The sequence below is a fragment of the Microtus oregoni genome, unplaced genomic scaffold, assembly GCF_018167655.1.
Source record: "Microtus oregoni isolate MIOR12 unplaced genomic scaffold, Mior012 000010F_ref0000083, whole genome shotgun sequence".
NCBI lineage: Eukaryota > Metazoa > Chordata > Mammalia > Rodentia > Cricetidae > Microtus > Microtus oregoni.
In genome coordinates, this window is record NW_024543069.1 from 668,861 (window position 1) to 687,045 (window position 18,185).

The 18,185-nt window shown below is 37.9% G+C and overlaps 1 protein-coding gene across 5 annotated transcripts in view; it reads right to left on the reverse strand.

Moving 5' to 3' along the window:
- Lrba (LPS responsive beige-like anchor protein) overlaps nucleotides 1–18,185 on the reverse strand; it is a 478,937-nt gene that overhangs the window by 402,796 nt on the left and 57,956 nt on the right. For all 5 annotated transcript variants that reach the window (XM_041659437.1, XM_041659438.1, XM_041659435.1 and 2 more), the window contains exons 8-14: nucleotides 17,696–17,815; nucleotides 15,517–15,663; nucleotides 12,675–12,872; nucleotides 12,355–12,488; nucleotides 7,493–7,601; nucleotides 7,058–7,210; nucleotides 2,408–2,576 (exon numbers count right to left, since the gene is read on the reverse strand). In XM_041659437.1, coding sequence (XP_041515371.1) covers nucleotides 2,408–2,576; nucleotides 7,058–7,210; nucleotides 7,493–7,601; nucleotides 12,355–12,488; nucleotides 12,675–12,872; nucleotides 15,517–15,663; nucleotides 17,696–17,815 — 1,030 coding nt within the window. The remainder of the gene's footprint in view (nucleotides 1–2,407; nucleotides 2,577–7,057; nucleotides 7,211–7,492; nucleotides 7,602–12,354; nucleotides 12,489–12,674; nucleotides 12,873–15,516; nucleotides 15,664–17,695; nucleotides 17,816–18,185) is intronic.

Below are 18,185 nucleotides of genomic sequence, written 5' to 3' on the forward strand. Positions count from 1 at the left end.
CATAGTGAGACGTTGTCTCAAAAAAGATACACACACACATCTCTAAAGAATGACCTTCCCTTTTATGCCTGTTAAAAGACTAGCATCGCTCTCATATTCAACTGTATATACAATACTACAAAAGCACAAGTAGGTTACGCTGTCTGTTGGATATGATGCGACCTTTGAACACATGCATACAAAAGTCATGAACGCAGGAGAGGGCCTAGTGGGAAAGGCCAGGGTCAGCCGGAGTGGAGGGAGGAAAAGAGACGCTGATGGGGAGTTAGTAGGATCACAATCCTGTGTGCAAATATAAAACACCAGAAAGAAGTGAAAGGGCTTCAAAAAAATATATATATATGGTGATAAAATCGTACTTGACAATAGTATTTATATTTTGTTCTGAAAGTGTTTGTTATTAAGATGAAAGAAATTTACCAAAAGTATAAAAGTTTAAAAAAAATTTAAGCTTTGGGTAGTAAAATGCTATTATGTGAACTGGGTATGAAACAACTCTTTCTACTGCTGTCTCTTTAAGCTCTTACAAAAAGCATGCTTCACCACACAAAACTGTTAATGAAGAAGGGAAACATTATGCTGACTACCTCTGACATCTCCAGTACTTGGGAAAGTCCTTGGTCACACATGGCTCACATTAAGTCAATTTTCATGTCTCCAGCATCTAATTCCAAAGTACAAAACTTCTGAAACCAAATAACTATTGTCCTAAGACCTCAAGTTAGGGACCTGTCTGTCTCCTAAGTTCTACAGTTTCCCCAGTAACCACTACCTATAGCTAGTGCCCAGACCACCAAAGCACAAGACCACCATGACCTTGAATAGATCAATTAAAATAGGAAGAAAATTGTATAAAATGTGTTCCACATGATAATTCTTAGACAAGTAACAAGCAAAACAGAGAAGAACCACAAAGTTTGTCCAGCTTCCTTAGTTGACCTGTGAGCCTTACTGAAGTCACTATTTACTTATAAAATGAAGATCAAGACATGAAACTAGCAATCAACAAGTATGTGAAAGTCTTACACCATCATGAGATCTCCATCAGGAAGTTCTGGCCTAGATCTGCAAGTGCCACACGCTTGCTAGCTTACACACGTCCTAAGGTTTGTGTCCGTGCCACACACTCAGCTGTGGATGCATTTTTCCCAGAGGACACAGAGTTTACTTTGAAGGTTACATAAAGTAGCATAAAATTATAAAAAAAAAACTGTCTTTAACATCACTGAACAGTCAAAATCTTTGACAATAACGAAAATGCATCATTTTCTAGCTCCTAAGAAATTGCTTCTACTTTGAAGCAACAGTCTTTAAATGCTATCAAAGACAAGAATGCACCCTCATCTCAGACCATGATCTAAAAAGGATCACACCTCCAAGTGTGGTCCATCAGCACAGTAACTGCCACAGACACAGGCATAGGATCGATCTAAGCCAATGAGCAACTCAGAGGCCAACAGAGGCTTGAAAACACTTGCTACAAGAGATGCTCTTCTGCTGGCTTCCCAGTTATGAGGACTCAAAGACAGACTGCTGCTTGCTACTACCAGTGGAGGGAACTACTAAAAACATCGGAACAGAAGAGCTGATCATGTGGAGAGACAATGCATGTTCTGAGCATTTCCAACATTTTTCAACCACCTGCCCCAGCTGCACCTGACACTGGCACCTTGTATCAGTTGATCAGCTCTTTCAACACAAGTCAGTTTGAAGTAGGCTTTACAAAACTTAAAAACTTTTATTTTGACCTCTTACATGAACTTTCCACATATTCAGAAATTATTACCCTTGTGGTGCTTGTCCTGATTATGAAAGAAAACAATTACTGAAGTTTTAGAATTTCATTATATCTTTATTAAAAACAAACACCTCCTACATTTCTATGAAATTTCCACCTCCCCAAAGCAAACTCTCAGTGACTCTCGCTATGATTATATCAGTATCAATACCAGTAAGCAATTGATTTTGTTTTTCTCAGTGTCAGAGTCTTACAAGTAGCCTGGTCATACTTTTTTCCTGAACAATGCAGTAGCACTCTTCCACAACATTAGCACAGTGTTGGCAACGGCAATTTATAACAGACTAATGAGATTTGCTATCCTGAGGAACTGTAGAAAAGGTTAAGAGCACTGGTTGCTTTCCATGGGACACAGGATTGATTCCCAGCACCTACATAGCAGGTCACAACCTTACACTCCAGTTCCAGAGGATCTGATAACCTCTTCTGGCCTCTGAGAGAACCAGGCACACACCTGATACACAGTCATATGTGCAGGCAAAAAAAAAAAAAAAAAAAAAAAAAAACCTCATACACATAAAATAAAATGTAAAAAGAGCATATTGTTGATTTCTTTTATAATCTGATTTCCGATGTATACAATATATCATTCAGACAGCAGAATTATACCTAATCCCTTGGGGGTGATACCGCTTCGGTCCTGAGGATTCACTGCCCAGTAGTAGTACTTCAGTGTGTGCATGATGAGAAGCACTGTTCCAACTCTCCGAATAGTGTTATATATGTTGACTGTACCAATGAATTCAGTGGAGAGGTAAGTATACAGCATCAACTGAACCTACAAAACCAAAATGAAGCACAGACAGAGAAGCTCATTGACAACGTCCCACAGGCTGTTACATTTGGACTACATGTAGTCCCAAAAGTAAGGTGCTGAAGCTAATGACATCATATCAGACATCAAAACAGACAAGCACTCACCACACTCCTTACACAGTAAATACTCCAAAATATGTCAATATTATCACATGGAAAAATTCTTTTATTGCCATTTAGCAGTCATCAATTTTTATTAGCATCTATATCTTTATAACAAATTTATGCTTTAAGAAAATGTCTTGTTCTGTGTGGTTTTTCTGGTTCAGTGTGTTTGTTTGGTTGGTTGGATGTAACAGGATCTCACTATGTAGCCCTGGCTGGACTGGAGCTGAATATGTAGACCAGGCTGGCCTCAAACTCACAGAGTTCACCAGCCTCTGTCTCCTGGGTTCTGGAATTTGAGAATTAAGATATATATCACCATGTCTGGCAATATGTAGTTGTTTTGTATATATAGATGCTTTCTGTGTTTTACAGAGAAGTATAAGCTAGAAGGAGATGATTTGGTGGGTAAGGTGTGCAGAACTGTACTTGGACCCCCAGAACCAAAGAAAAGCCATACACAGTAGTGGATGGCTGTAATTTCAGCACTGCTATACAGAGATGGGAAGCATCAGGAAGAGGATCCATAGACGCCTAGAAACCAGCAGGAATGGGCAGCAGTAAACAAGAGACTGTGTGTCAAAGAAGGTGAATGGAGGATGTTCACTAACTGCCCCATGTGTCCGTGGCTCCAGGATATCCCATTCAAACATGAACGTATACACACACACAGATTTAAGGGAGAGGGCTGGTATGGCTCAAAAGGCTGAACATATAAAAATGCACATGTGTCTATTTTTACTTCAAATATAAGCTCTTGTTATAGTAGAGAAAACAGGTATACAAGTGCTACCCTAACACAGCACCTTTAGTCTTCATACAAAATTTCAATGAAATGATGGTTCTAAACCTCAGCACAACTATACTCAAGTAGCTACAGCAACACAAAGTCAAGACTACTCTTGTTCTCTCATGCTGCAATCATGAACTTTCCATACCTACTAGTGGATATATTTTTATAAACTGAACAACTGTACTTCCAGCATATATAATCTCCCCTTAAGACAAAATTGGTTCCATGCATTTGCAACTGAACATTTACATTTCCTTCCTGGACACTAGGTATTCTCACTTTCAACCCTGTGCCGAGACTCATTGTTGCTTGGGAATTTCTCTCAACAAGGAAGTATTAGGTACCTATCTATTAGATGCCCTATAAATAACCAACCTTGAGATTTAATTAGAAATTGGATTAGTAGTGGTGTATGTTACAAACAATGGTGATGCTGAACCAGCCAAGACTGGAGCTTAGAAGACAACTGCAGCTTAGAAAATCAAAAATAGGCTGAGATTTCAGCTAATTTGCAGCATGGTGACATTTTCGATGTATTTACGGCTGTTAAAATGAGTAGCCTCAACCTATCTGTCACTAAAGCAATACAATAATACTTCCTTTCATATAATATACTTCAAATTCTTAAGCACTTCATTTCAGGTCATAGATATTTGCATGTACCTATATACATAGCACTGTTATTACGGATTATAATGACACATGAGCCATCCTTCATACTAAATACTGGTAAGGAGATGAAGATTACACAAAAATTCAAGCCATCAAAGCAGACACTGAGACACAGAAGGTCATGGCGGGGCTGGGGACATGTCTAGCTCAGGAGCAGAACACTCGCGAGGCACGCACAAAAGCACTGGGCTCAGTCACCAGCACCTAAAGGACACAACAACAACAAAGGCCATGAAGCAGGCTGCCAGAGACGGTGACTTCGGAGCCAGAGAGCCCACAGCGAGATAAAGTGAACTGCATCGAAGCCTCATTGATCAAGAAGCACGAAGGAAGGCTTTGAAGACTGGTAGTAGTGCAGGCAGAAGAAAAGAAGTTTCAAAAAGAAAAATGATAGCTGAAAAACGGTACCACAGATCCAGAGCAATCATTTTCCAAATAACGGAATACTAAAGTCCGAGACTAGGAAAGGACCTGATGGCATGTTAGGGACACACAGGAAGCCAGTGCTGACGCACACCTGTAACCCCAGAACTTGGGAGACAAGAGCAAGAGGATCCTGAGTTAAAACCAGCAGGCTACAAGGAGAGACCCAGGCCAGAACATACAGAGCTAGACCCGGTCTCAAAATAAACAACAAAACACACAAGATTTCTTAAATAAATTAGATAAACAAAAAGTAAATAAAATCAAAAAATATTAAGAATGCATCAGCCAAGCCTGGTGTACACCTTTAATCTCAGCGCTCAGGAGGCAGAGGCAAGCAGATCTCTCTGTCTGTGTAAAGCCAGACTGGCCTACAAAAGAAATTCTAAGACAGGTGGGCTACATTGTCTCAAAAATGCCCCCTGCCCACCAAAAAATAAAAAAAGAAAAGAAAATATATAAAATGATATCATGGCAAGGAAAACGTATAGGAGTTAATATCAATATACAGAGATAAATGAAAGTAAAGCCCTCTATGCTAATCAGGAACAAACCTTCCTTCCTTCATCCAATCACACAATCTAATCACACCTATGCAGCAACTACCTTTCTGACTGTCTAAGATCTATGAGTGCAAGAATAAGGCCTGTCTTGCTCACCACTCTACCCACACTGCCCAGAAGGAAGTGATCATTCCACAAATACTTTTTGAGTAAACAAAAGACCACTGCAGACAAGAAAATTGGTAGTTCCTTCGAGACCATTATAAGGTCACCTCTGAGAAGCTCTAAGATAAATGAAACTATGAGGTGCTCCTTGTTCCCTTTCCAAAAGCAAAGGTTAATCCACACATCGACAACTCCGACTTCAGGAACTAAAGAAGGATTTACAGTGACACTAATGAAGCTTGTGTGCGCCCTATAAGCCTAGTTTTGCATGCACTATATTATGCTCTTTAGAAAAGTTTTTCTTTCACCCTGCAAGCTACATGATCTGCCAGACAAACAATCTGGACCTGTTCTTTGCTATAATTGTGTTTATGATAAACTGAGAGCAAATAAAATTCCTTACAATGATACCAAGCAGACAGTCAATGGTGAATGTTAATTTGATATCCAGTCAATTGTAATTTCTAAAAGGTAATTAAGAAAATTTACTAAAATGTATAAAGAAAGAAATAAAGTGTGATAATACTAGGAACATGAAGAAGTCATGTGATTAAGTTTAAAGTAAAAGTCATTCCTCTACAACTAGGTATGTAATAAGACACTTTCTGACAACTTCAAAAGAGACACAAAGCCTTACAAATATGCTGGCTAGTAAGACCAAAAAAAAAAAAAAATGTCTAGTAAAAGATTTTTAAAGTAACTTGAAACAATCTTTGAAAAGAAATAAGACTAAGGGTCATGAAAGAGAAAGAGGTCAAATTTAACCAGGAGATAAAAAGCTACAACCTCCAGCTGCCTCCTCTGATTATTCCCAAATGGCAATCAGAGTCGGCAGCTGTGTTTCTCTTTACTATTGAAAAGGCCAGCTGAAAATAAGATATTATGACCCTGGAAAAGAAAGTCTCCAGACATTTTTTCCTGACAATTAGAGTAAGCATGTGCTATGATAGACATAGCAAGTGGGCAATGGGGGAGGGGCAATGGGAACATGGGGTTAAAATAACACCATTTCTAACAAAAATTGTAAATAAAATGAATGTAATTATTCAACTTTATTTCAAGTTATATTAATATTAGCATTACTAATTTTTTAGGATAGCTAACAGATCAGGGTATGCTAAAAAAATTTCACAAACTTTGGGGTAACAAATTCATTTGTTCATATAGTAATAACTAGTTTGTTGTTAAAATATTACAAAATTATTTGACAAACACATTAAAAATTTCTGTAATTTAGTATTAAAATTAACATATAATGAGACCATTATATTAGCCTTCAAAAAAGGTGGCATTTGCGATGGTAAAATGAAACTGGAGTTAATTCTAATGGCTGGAGTACGCACAGAAGAGGTAGACAACAGAAAGGGTGAGATGTGAGGGAATAGAGAAAGGGAGGAGTGGGAGGGAAGAGAGAGGAGAGAGAGTGTACACACATGCGTGTATGCATGGGCTGGAGCGTACCTGTGCATCTACAATAGGACAGAGCCATAGAGCTACAGAATCTAGGAAAGATAGACTGGAACTGCCCCGACTTATACTTTATAAACAAAGACACCCTAAAATAAAACCTTAACAAGAAAGTAAAGACATAGCTCATATTTCTATTACAAAAGGAAAATATATATTGCCTGGAAATTTTTCCTGAAAAGCAAAAAAGTATGGTCAAAAATGGTCATCCACCAAAACCTTACTTATCGATATGAATATGCAAAAGAAAAAAGGAAAATTCTCACAATTCTCACTGTTTTCCAACATAAGTAAACCGAGATCAATATACATCACCTTGGCTGGAGTGTGGATCCATATGGCAGGGTTAAGAAGAATGTGATCACACAACTGTTTCAGTAGGGGCATCCCATTCTGAAGATTGCTCAGATACTTTGAAAATGCAAGGCAAAGTTCAAGTACTGCTCTGCTGATGTGGGATTTGGAAGACTGTTGGGGGTAGGAGGAGGAAAGTAGTTTAAAGGTTACTACTAATTCAAAGGAAGGTAAGTAAATCACAAGCTGTCAACACCAAAAAAGAAGTTGTCCACAAACTATATTCAAACTTAAAGATGGCATGAGGGTTGCTACCAGACTTCCTTAACAAAAGACCTGAAGCAAAGTGAAACAAAATCTACAGTTCCTTAAGTAATCTTCTACAGGCAAGGAAATATTCTGTAGAAAAACAACTACATGGTTTGTAAATTAATAATAAAATGCTTCATACTTTACCTTTTCAAGGCTATAACCTATCACCAAAAAGCCCTTACAAGCGAGCATCTGCTCCTGCATAGCAATTGAGTTCTTCAACAACTCCATGATAAAAGCCAGCAAGGTTGTACTAGAACAAGACAAAGGCAATGATTTGAGAAAGACTATTCCACAAGAAAATATTAGATTCAACACAAACAGCCTTCTATTTATCTTAATCAAAATTTCTGTTTTCTGGGCAAGAATGTAGCTCAATGAGAATGCTTACCTGGCATGTGAGAGGTTCTGGGTTTAATCACCAGAAACACATAAAGGCCAAGTTCTACTGAAATACTAAAATTATCTCCAAGACCACTTCAGAAGAAAATATTTACTGTAGAATCAAGATTCACTTAATATTTCATGCATTTTATCACAAATAGTAATTTAGGAACAATATAACAAGCATGCATTGCTTATAAAAACGAACATTTGAAAACAAGTAACAGACATGTGTAATGAAAGTATTTTTTAAGATGTTAACAAATACAGTGTTATAAAGAGATAAAGAGGAAACTGGAATTGAAGGATGAAATGGGAAGGGAACAGGGGTGCAAGGCAAAGGAAGGACAACTAACACTAACGGCCATTGAAAAGCCATATAAAAATCTACTAAGGTAGAAGCTTCCTAAAATGTATACATATGAAAGGAATTTAAATGGAGTCACTATATAATGGGTGAGACACGCCCCAAACTAGGCATCTTATGATACCAATAAAATTTCCAATCCTAAAAATGGATTATATCTACTGAGTTGATGGCCAAAGCTACTAGTTACCCTCCACAACCTGACAGTAATGCCCTTTTGCTTAAGACACCACTTACTTAAGTCACTAAAAGTCAATAAATAAAGCTGATGCCCAAATAAAAGCTTCACTGTGGGTGTCACATGAATTCATTTGTCATTCACTTGGAAATAATGCTAATCCCTGACATTCCCCTCAAAATGCTAGCTAGGCCTTACCTTGGCACAGCTCCACCCCTTTCTGACTGTGCTGGCTGCTAAAGCTATAGCCTGTGTGTGCCAAGCACAGTGCTCTGAGCTACATCCCCTGCCTAAGAGCTACCCTACTTTATTTTTTATTAATTTATTTTTCTTTTTAAAAAATCTGTTTTCATTTTACATACCAATCCCAGTTGCCTCTCCATCCCCTCCTCCCATTCCCTCTACCTATTCTCCCCACCACACCCCCCATCCACTCCTCAGAGAGGGTAAGGCACATTGCTTTGGGGAAGGTCCAAGGCCCTCCCTACTGTATCGAGGCTGAGCAAGGTATCCATCCAGAAAGAATAGGTTCCCTAAAAGCCAGTACAAGCAGTAGGGAAAAGTTCTGGTCCCATTGCCAGCAGCCCCTCAATCTGCCCCAGCCATACAACTGTCACTCACATTCAGAGGAACTAGTTTGGACCTATGCTGGTTCCTTCCTTGTCTGACTGCAGTTGTTGAGCTCCCATTAGCTCAGGCAAGCTGTTTCAGTGGGTGCAAGGACATCTGTTCAACTATGTTCACAGCAGCATTATTTGCAATAGCCAGAAACTGGAAACAATCCAGATGACCTCAACCAAAGAAAATGTGGCACATCTACTCATTGGAGTACTACTCCGTGGGAAAAAAAAAAAAAAGACATCTTGAAATTTGCATTCAAATGGATGGAACTAGAAAAAACAATCCTGAGTGAGGTAACCCAGACCCAGAAAGATGAACATGGTATATACTCTCACTCATAAGTGGATACTAGCTGTAAAGCAAAGGCTAAGGAGCCTATAGTCCATGACCCTAGAGAAGCTAAGTAACAAGGGGAACCCTAAGAAAAACATACATAGATCTACCTGGAAAGGGAAAAAGACAAGATCACCTAACAAATTTGGGAGCATGGGGTTGAGGGGAAGAAGGAAGGGTGGAAAGGGAAGAAGCAGGGAGGGCAATGGGGAGGATAACTTCAGGGAACAGGATAGTAGAGATGGAGGAAGGACAGAGATGAGAGCAAGGAAAGAGATATTTTGGTTGAGGGAGCCATTATGGGACTATCAAGAAAACTGGCTCTAGAGAAATTCCCAGGTATCCACGAGGATGACCCCAGCTAAGACCCAAAGCAATAGAGGAGAGGGTGCCCAAACTGGTCTTGCCCTCTAGTCTGACACTGCTAAAATGGCTAGGTCTTGGGCCTAGGAGGAAACCTAATAATACTATTTTACTATAGGGACATAATAATAGAACTACTCCTAATAGCATATTGTTATATCCAGAGATGTCTCTCATGCCCACTACTGGACCCTGTGTAGAGACTCAGCTCTAAAGAGGATATCTCTATCAAACCCCTCCCCTCAAGGCTCAGGGACCTATGCAGAAGAGGTAGAAAGACTGTCAGAGCCAGAGGTGATAGATGACTCCAAGGAAATAGCAGCATGTACAACACCGGCACAAATCCAAACAAGAAAAGATCCCAGGGTGGAGAAAGGGAAGTGGACACCAAGCCTCACCCTATATCACCCACACTCCAGAGCAGGCCCAACACAAAACAGACTCCATGATTTTGTGTGTGTGCTTCTTGTTTTGTTTTAGTTTGGTTTGACATTTTTTATCTTACTAGGAATTTATTTATTTGTTTTCACTGTCCTTTTTTTTTTATTTGCTTTAGTCTTTTTTTTATAAGAGAGAGGGAGAAAAAAAACATCAAGCTGGGTGTGTAGAGGGATGGAGAAGACTTGGCAGGAATTGGGATGGAGAAAGAATATAAGCAAAATCCAACCTATAAAAAATTCTAAATAAAAAGAAAAATAAATATCATTAATCTGAAATCCAAAAAAGATATATTATATACATGTGTGAAAATTTCCAAGAATAAATTTTAAAAAGAAAAAAGAATAGATGTAACAAGATAATCAAGCATATTCATATTAGAGGACTTAGAGACCAATAGGAAGGAATAAAAAAGAGCAAACAGGCTATGATTTAAACTATCAAAACAAGCAGGACTCCATACCGGGCTAAGAAGTTGTTCCTAGTCATGAATGGTGGTTCATACCTTTAATACAAAAACCTGGGAGGCAAAGACAGGAGAAGTTCTGGGAGCTGAAGGCCAGCATGCTCTACAGAGTGAGACCTTGTCCCCAAAACCAAAAGAAAGAATAAAGTAGTTTGTTTCTTCTTCCAGTAGGAAAATCATGATCCTTCAGCTTTGGATTTTAAATGTGAACAGGGGATACAGCATTCTCCACCACCCACAATATTTAGAGAAGCCAAAAAGGAAAGAAAAACATAGGATTAGCTATCACTGCCTTTCGATGGTTCCTCAGAGAGAAGACAGTGAGACTGGCAATCACCCTCATCTCCACAACAGAGCTGTGGCTACTATGTCAGTGAGGACACTGAAAAGATGGGGAAAGCAAAGAAAGAAAACCTAATCCTTGTCAAAGAAGGCCACAAAACTTTAGTAAGCTTCCTGCTAATTACTATAGCAAGAGGGATGAAATACTTTAGGGTATGGTCAACAGACCAGGAGCAATGGAGCACACCTGTAATCCCACTACTTCGCAAGGAAAACCAGGAGGCTCTTAAGGTTGAGGCCAGCTTGGGTAACACAGCAAGCCCCCATCACACAAGTAAATGATTTAACTTGATGGAGTTGGCAAATGAAAATATAATTCCTGTTTAGAAAAAATTAAAAATAATTTTTGCTGCCTAGAAATTATCTGGAAAAAAATTACTTCATCATCGGTTAGATTTATGGTTGAGATGTTAAGTCACACACAGGAGAATTTCAGAGAATAATGGAAAGCTCATTTAAATTTCTCAATAAATGAAATACAATCAATATACTATATATAATTTCACTGAAATATGCAGCCACGAGAAATTCATGCACTTATACAATTCTCATGTTTTACAATTTATCATGAAATTCACATGCCTCTGCCTTTGTTAAGACTCAATTCAACATCACAGGATATAAAATATACCAATATGCAACCTAATTTTTAAAAAAAAGACAAAATCTCCTTGCCTACCATTAAAATTTTAAATTTTAAATTACACAGATGGATGATTAGCAAACTAAAATATTAAAACCCTTATTCCCATAATAAATCCCTGCCAAACAAAAACTTAAAAGTTTTAAAATTAGACAAATTATATATAAAATATATAGAGAATATAATATATAATGTTATATATCCGATATATAATACTATTATTATATATAATGTTATATGGGGGGGGGTGAGAGAAAGACTGTTTTGGTTTTGTTTGTCTTGAGTTTTTTTTTTTTTTTGAGACAGGGTCTCACTACATAGCCCTTACTGTCCCAGAACTCACTCTGTAGACCAGGGTAGCCTAAAACTCACAGTGATCTACCTGCCTCTGCCTCCCAAGGACTAGCCTTAAAAACTTTGTCACAATACCCAATTTAGATGTATCATTTTGAATAAATCCACTAAGTTAACTTTATTCCATAAACTTACTATGCTTTTGGGGTTTCCAATTTTTTCTACTACTAAACCAGAATTACATTATTAATAATAATATAATTAATAGAGATTTATAGCATTGTTTATACATAAATTTCTCTAAAATATTGTTACTCTACAAGAAAACAAATGGCAAAAAAAAAAATACCACTTAGTTCACTAATCATGAAAAGCAATTTTCAAGTAAAATTCAAGCAAGAGGCCACCAGGCGTGCAATGCTCAGAGTAATCCTGGCATTCAGAAAACTAATGTAGAAAGGTCAGCTTGAGATCATGGTGGACTACATGGTGAGTTGTAAGCCAGTGGGGTGTAGGCTACAACAGTAAAACCCTCTCTCAAAAACAACCATCAAAAAGAGAAACAAAAAACACTCACCAGATAGTCAAATCAACCTCATCAGATAAATATTGCCTATAATCCAGCTGTGCAAAAAGAGGAAATAAAACTTGTACTCCTCCGATTGAATGCAGGGCACTTTGGATGGAATGTGTTGAAACTGCCTTTACATCCTTGGAAAACAGAAAACACAGTAAAGGTTTCAATGATTTCTAAAACAATCAAAAGTAAAATACAACAGGAAATGCAAGAACACTAAAAATGTGGCATACCACATGTTTAATAAAAACTAACAACCACACCTCCACAATTCACTGATATTTCCACTTGATATATTATTAAAAGATCTGGGATCGCACCTGGAGCATGAGTGCATGTGGAGAATGAACAAAAACGGAAGGATTGTCCTTAGGAGACGACTCGAGGCACAACTGGGCGTCTGTGGCCCGTGGGTTGTAAGTGAAGGCAATGGAACTGGAGAGTTTGCCATCGTATAGTAAAAGTTTATGATGCTCAGCAAGGAAAAGGTCACTTTCTGCCTTAAACTTAAATGTACCCTGTCAGTTATAAAGACAAACAAACAAGCAAAAAAATCAGTTAAGGTAACATACACACCACATAAATACAAATGATCAAGTATAAAATCTAATAATACCAGGTAAAATGACTAACCCCTCCACATAATGTGAGCCATTACCTCTGTGATTTTTCCCCTTGATCACACTTTTGTTGAATCACATTGAATTTAACTTATATTTATTTTCATTGCCTCAGGATATTTTCCAATTACCTTTGTGTCATCTGCTTTGACTCACTGACTGTTTAAGGCTATGTTGTTTAATTTCCACATGTTTATAAATTTTCCATTCTATCAAAATCATAAAAATATATTCAATGACTTCAATCTCCTTAAGTTGACCAATATGTTTGTAGCCCACCAGATGGTCTGATCTGAAGAATTTTCTAAGCATTCTCAAGAAGAATGTGTTTTATACTGGTGTTTACAGAATGCTCTGTATGTTGAGTTCACTTGGGCTATGTAGTTGCCCAAATCCTCTGTTCCTTGTTGATCTCAGTTACTGTTTGCTCTACCTACATTGCCATCTGAATGTTCTTTCAACAATGTCAAATATTACTTTATACAATCATACACCACAAAACAATGTTCTGATCAGTGAAAGCCTGCATAGACAGGGCTGGACAGACGGCTCAGCAGTTGAGAGCAATGACTGCTCTTCCAAAGACCCCAGATTCAGTACCCAGCACCAACACAGAAGCTCATAACTGTGTGTAACTCCAATTCCAAGAGATCCAACACACTCAACAGACATAAATCCAGCCAAAACACTAATCAATGCACATAAAATAAAAATAAATAAATCATTTTTTTTAAAAAGATAGAAAGTTGGGCTGAAGAGATGGCTCAGTGGTTTAGAGCATTGCCTGCCCTTCCAAAGGTCCTGAGTTCAATTCCCAGCAACCACATGGTGGCTCACAAACATCTGTAATGAGGTCTGGTGCCCTCTTCTGGCCTGCAGACATACACACAGACAGAATATTGTATACATAATAATAAATAAATAAATATTTTTTAAAAAAAGATAGAAAGTTTGTAGGATCAGAGCCCAGTGACATAATAGTTCTTAGTTTATTTAAACATACTCTAAAATAAGTTGCTCTAACACTGTGAACATATCTAAAGTAAGTATACTGACACAAGTTAAAATTTTTAGTCAGGTGGTGGTAGTGCACATCTTTAATCCCAGCACTCGGGCGGAAGAAACAGGGAGAACTCTGGCCAGTAGAAGAATTCAAATTATAACCAGAGGGAGGCCAGCCATAGTGATACACATCTATAATCCCCGCACTTGGGAAGTGGAGAAAGGAGGACCAGGAATACAAGGCCAGCATCAACTATGTACCAAGTTCAAGGCTGGCTTGCAATACCTGGGATCCTTTCCTGAATATACATCTAAACAAAATGAAGTAATGAAGAGAGACATGTTGCACTTCCATGTTTATAATAGCACTATTCATAATTGCCGTAAAGTACAAATAAATCCTCATTAAGAAATTAAAATGAGGGTTGGGGAGCTGGCTCAGCAGTTGGGAGCAGTGGCTGCTCTTCCAAAGACCTGGATTCAATTCCCAGCACCCACATGACAGCTCACAACTGTCTGCAACTACATTTTAGGAGGTCTTACATCCTCGTAAGCAAAACATCAATAACACAAAAAAAATGAATAAATAAATTTCTTTAAAAATTAAATAAAAATGGGCCAGGCATGGTGGCATACGCTCTTAATCCCAGCACTAGGGAAGCAGATGCAGGTGGATTTCTGAGTCTAAAGCCAGCCTGGTCTACACAGAGAGTTCCAGGATGGCCAGGTCTATGTGGAGTGACTCTGTCTCAAAAAGAGAGAGATTAAAAATGGATTTTTAAAAGCATGGTACATATATAGAATAAAATACTATTTGGCTATGAATTAAATTCTGTTAGTTTGACAATGTGGACAAAACTAGAGAACATATACTAAGTAAAATAACCCAAGACACAGGCAGATAAATGTTCCCTGATCCCCCTCATATTTGAAATCTAAGAATGACAATCTCTAACAAGTTGGAAGTTGAATGATGGTTACCAGAGACTGAGGTGGTGGTGGAAAAAGAATGGTCAATGGATACTAAATTACACGTAGACAAAAGAAAGATATTGTGGTGTATGGCTGTATAGTAAAATAACTATAAATAAGAAACGCATATATTTCAAAAATGAAAGGAAAAAGCAGTAACATTTTATCATGAAGAATGCTAAATGTTTGAGAAGACAGATATGCCAATCCTAATTTGAATGTAACACAATGTATATATGTATTTTCATATATACATTATATTTGTAATGCCCCATGAATATACACAATTTTATGTAACCTTAAAAAAATTGCCTTCATGGAAAGAATTAGAGCATGACATAAAACCGAAACTTAACCTAGCACTTCTCACAGTTCATCACACAGGTCAAGTATGCTGCAATTCTCTGAAAACGTGAAAAGGACTTTGACCCCTGTGAATGCCCTGCCAGGCTCCCAGTGCCCCCGGCATATATAAATACTCAAGGTATAACTGCCCATGTGTGAACCACCTTCAAACCAAGCCCAGAGGAGCACTCAACCATTAAGCAGTGCACAGGAAGTTAAGTACCTTATACCCCAGGCCCAACTGATAAATGGCAAAAATCTGAGCTGCGTTCAGAGCGTCGCTGAAAAGGTAAACCGCAGTCATCTGACCGCAGAACACCCGATTCGCATCTGCTGTCTCTGAGGAGCCCAGGAAGCATTTGTCAAAGGTCTGTAAAAGAAAAGAGATTTAATTTTTCAAGAATATCATACACTCTAGGAGTGATAGATGGTACATATACTGAATGAAACACTATTTGGCCATTAAAATGAATTAAATTCTATCATCTGACAATGTGGATGGAACTGGAGTATATTCAGTAAAAAAAAAAAAAAAAAAACAAAGACACAGGCCAATAAATGGACATACTGTGTATGTGTCTCTCTAAAGGATATATGAATAGAATAAAACAATTCATTTAACACTTCATCCCTTCACACCTGGAATGAAAATTGGGAATGGCATCTTGAAAATGGATGAACACGAGTTTTCTAAGTTGTAATAAATATAGCTTGTTAACAACGAGGAAATAAGAAAGAGAATCAGACAAGTTGATATGATACTAAGTTAAAAAGTTAAACACCTAAATTGAAGAGAAAGCTGTGTCTGACAGGAAAATCCTGAGTTTGGTTTGGAGTTACTAGGCCACACTTCTCACTGCACCCTTCATGGTAAAAAGATAAGGGTTACAGAACTGTTCTGAGACTAACGGAGATATCCTGTTCAGCATCCCCAGTTTGGAGATATCCTGTTCAGCATCCCCAGTTTGGAGATATCCTGTTCAGCATCCCCAGTTTGGAGATATCCTGTTCAGCATCCCCAGTTTGGAGATATCCTGTTCAGCATCCCCAGTTGGGAGATATCCTGTTCAGCATCCCCAGTTTGGAGATATTTTGTTCAGCATCCCCAGTTTGGAGATATCCTGTTCAGCATCCCCAGTTTGGAGATATCCTGTTCAGCATCCCCAGTTTTCTGGGGTAACGTGTTTCACACTTAGATGATGTGGTCAATAAACGAGAGAACTGTTTCAGAACTAAAGGTGTTTGACACAGCACCATGAGCTCTTGAGGCTCACGTTATCAACACAAACGAATATAAGTGAAAAATGATAGGAAAGGAGTGGGTGGTGAATGGGAGTTTTTAAGTGGTTTTTTTTTAAGCTTTCTATAAAAAGAACTTTAGAAGGGAGGAATAAGGACATTTCTATTTTCATTCTAACCTTTGAATTCTGAAAACATAATAAAAAATAATAGAATCAATACCAGCTATGAAGTAAATGCAAAGTGTATGGGCATGCATCATAAAATAATCATCTTTATCTACCCAGAATTTTATAAAACCTGAATAATACCTTAGCTGACAAATCAACAAGCTCTATCAAAAAATTAACATACTAGCCAAATTATGACTATAAAAAATGGTGTTCGAATGTATACTCAGATTTTGTAATAACCTCTTGTTTATAAATTTCATCCCTTTAAATTAATAGTTTTTCAGCAGGGCAGTGGTGGTACACGCCTTTAATTCCAACACTAGAGAGGCAGAGACAGGTGGATCTCTTTGAGTTTTAGACTAGCCTGTTCTACAGAGTGAGTTGAAAACCAAAATATAAATAAATAATTTTTCATAATGTACTGGTTAGTTTTTTTCAATTTGACATAAGCCCAAGACATCTGCAAATACAGACCCTCAGATAAGAAAATATCCCCCATCAGATGGCCTGTAGGCTAGACTTAGGGCATTTTTTTTTGTTTTGTTTTGGACTAATGATTGACATGGGAGGGTCCAGCCCACTGTGGGGAGTAACATCTCTAAGCAGATGGTCCTGGGCATATAGAATGCAGGCTGAATGCAGGCTGAGAGACATAAAGCAAAGGACAACCAGCCTACAGGCCACAACCCCAGAGAAAAATAGGGAGGAGAGTGGAAGGGGAGTAAGGAAAATGTACAGTACTTTCCTATCCAAACAATTAAAATGAGAAGGATTTAATTTAAAAAAAAAAAATGCAGGCTGAGCAAGACATGAGGATCAAGCTTGTAAGCAGCACCATCACCTCTGCATCAGTTCCTGCCCTGACTTCCTTGATGGTGTACTGTATGCCAAATAAAGTCTTTCATTGCCCCCAGGCCACACTGCTAATCAGGTGCTTTATCACAGAATAGAAACCACGACACACGTGGCAACGTTTCTGAAACTACTTACATCACTGGTGTTGACAAGCCACGTTATCTCTCCATAGGAAGCAAGCTCACCATTCACGTAACATCGAAGCTCACTGTTCTTCCATCGGTTGTAAATGTGCACTATAGTTACCATGTACCACTGGGTAAGCAAAAATAATGATTCTCTGAGTAATAAAACCTCACTGATAACAACTAAAAAATAGAAGATTTTAATCAAAAAAAAATGTGCTTTTACCAGTCCAACATTCACTTCTAGGACAATATTTATTCTAGGAAAACCTCAGCAGATTGGTCTTAATCACTAGGTAATTTTTCCAATGTAATAGTATAAAAATTTTCAAACATACAATGAAAAAATAACTATCTATTACAAATATCTTCCTTAAAATTTGAATATTTTTACATCTACATCTGCTACCTATATCTACACATATTACTGATGACTCTTCACCAACCTCTGACTGGTAAGGTGTAAAAGAAGACAGTACTAAAGTATCGTTTTCTCTTCT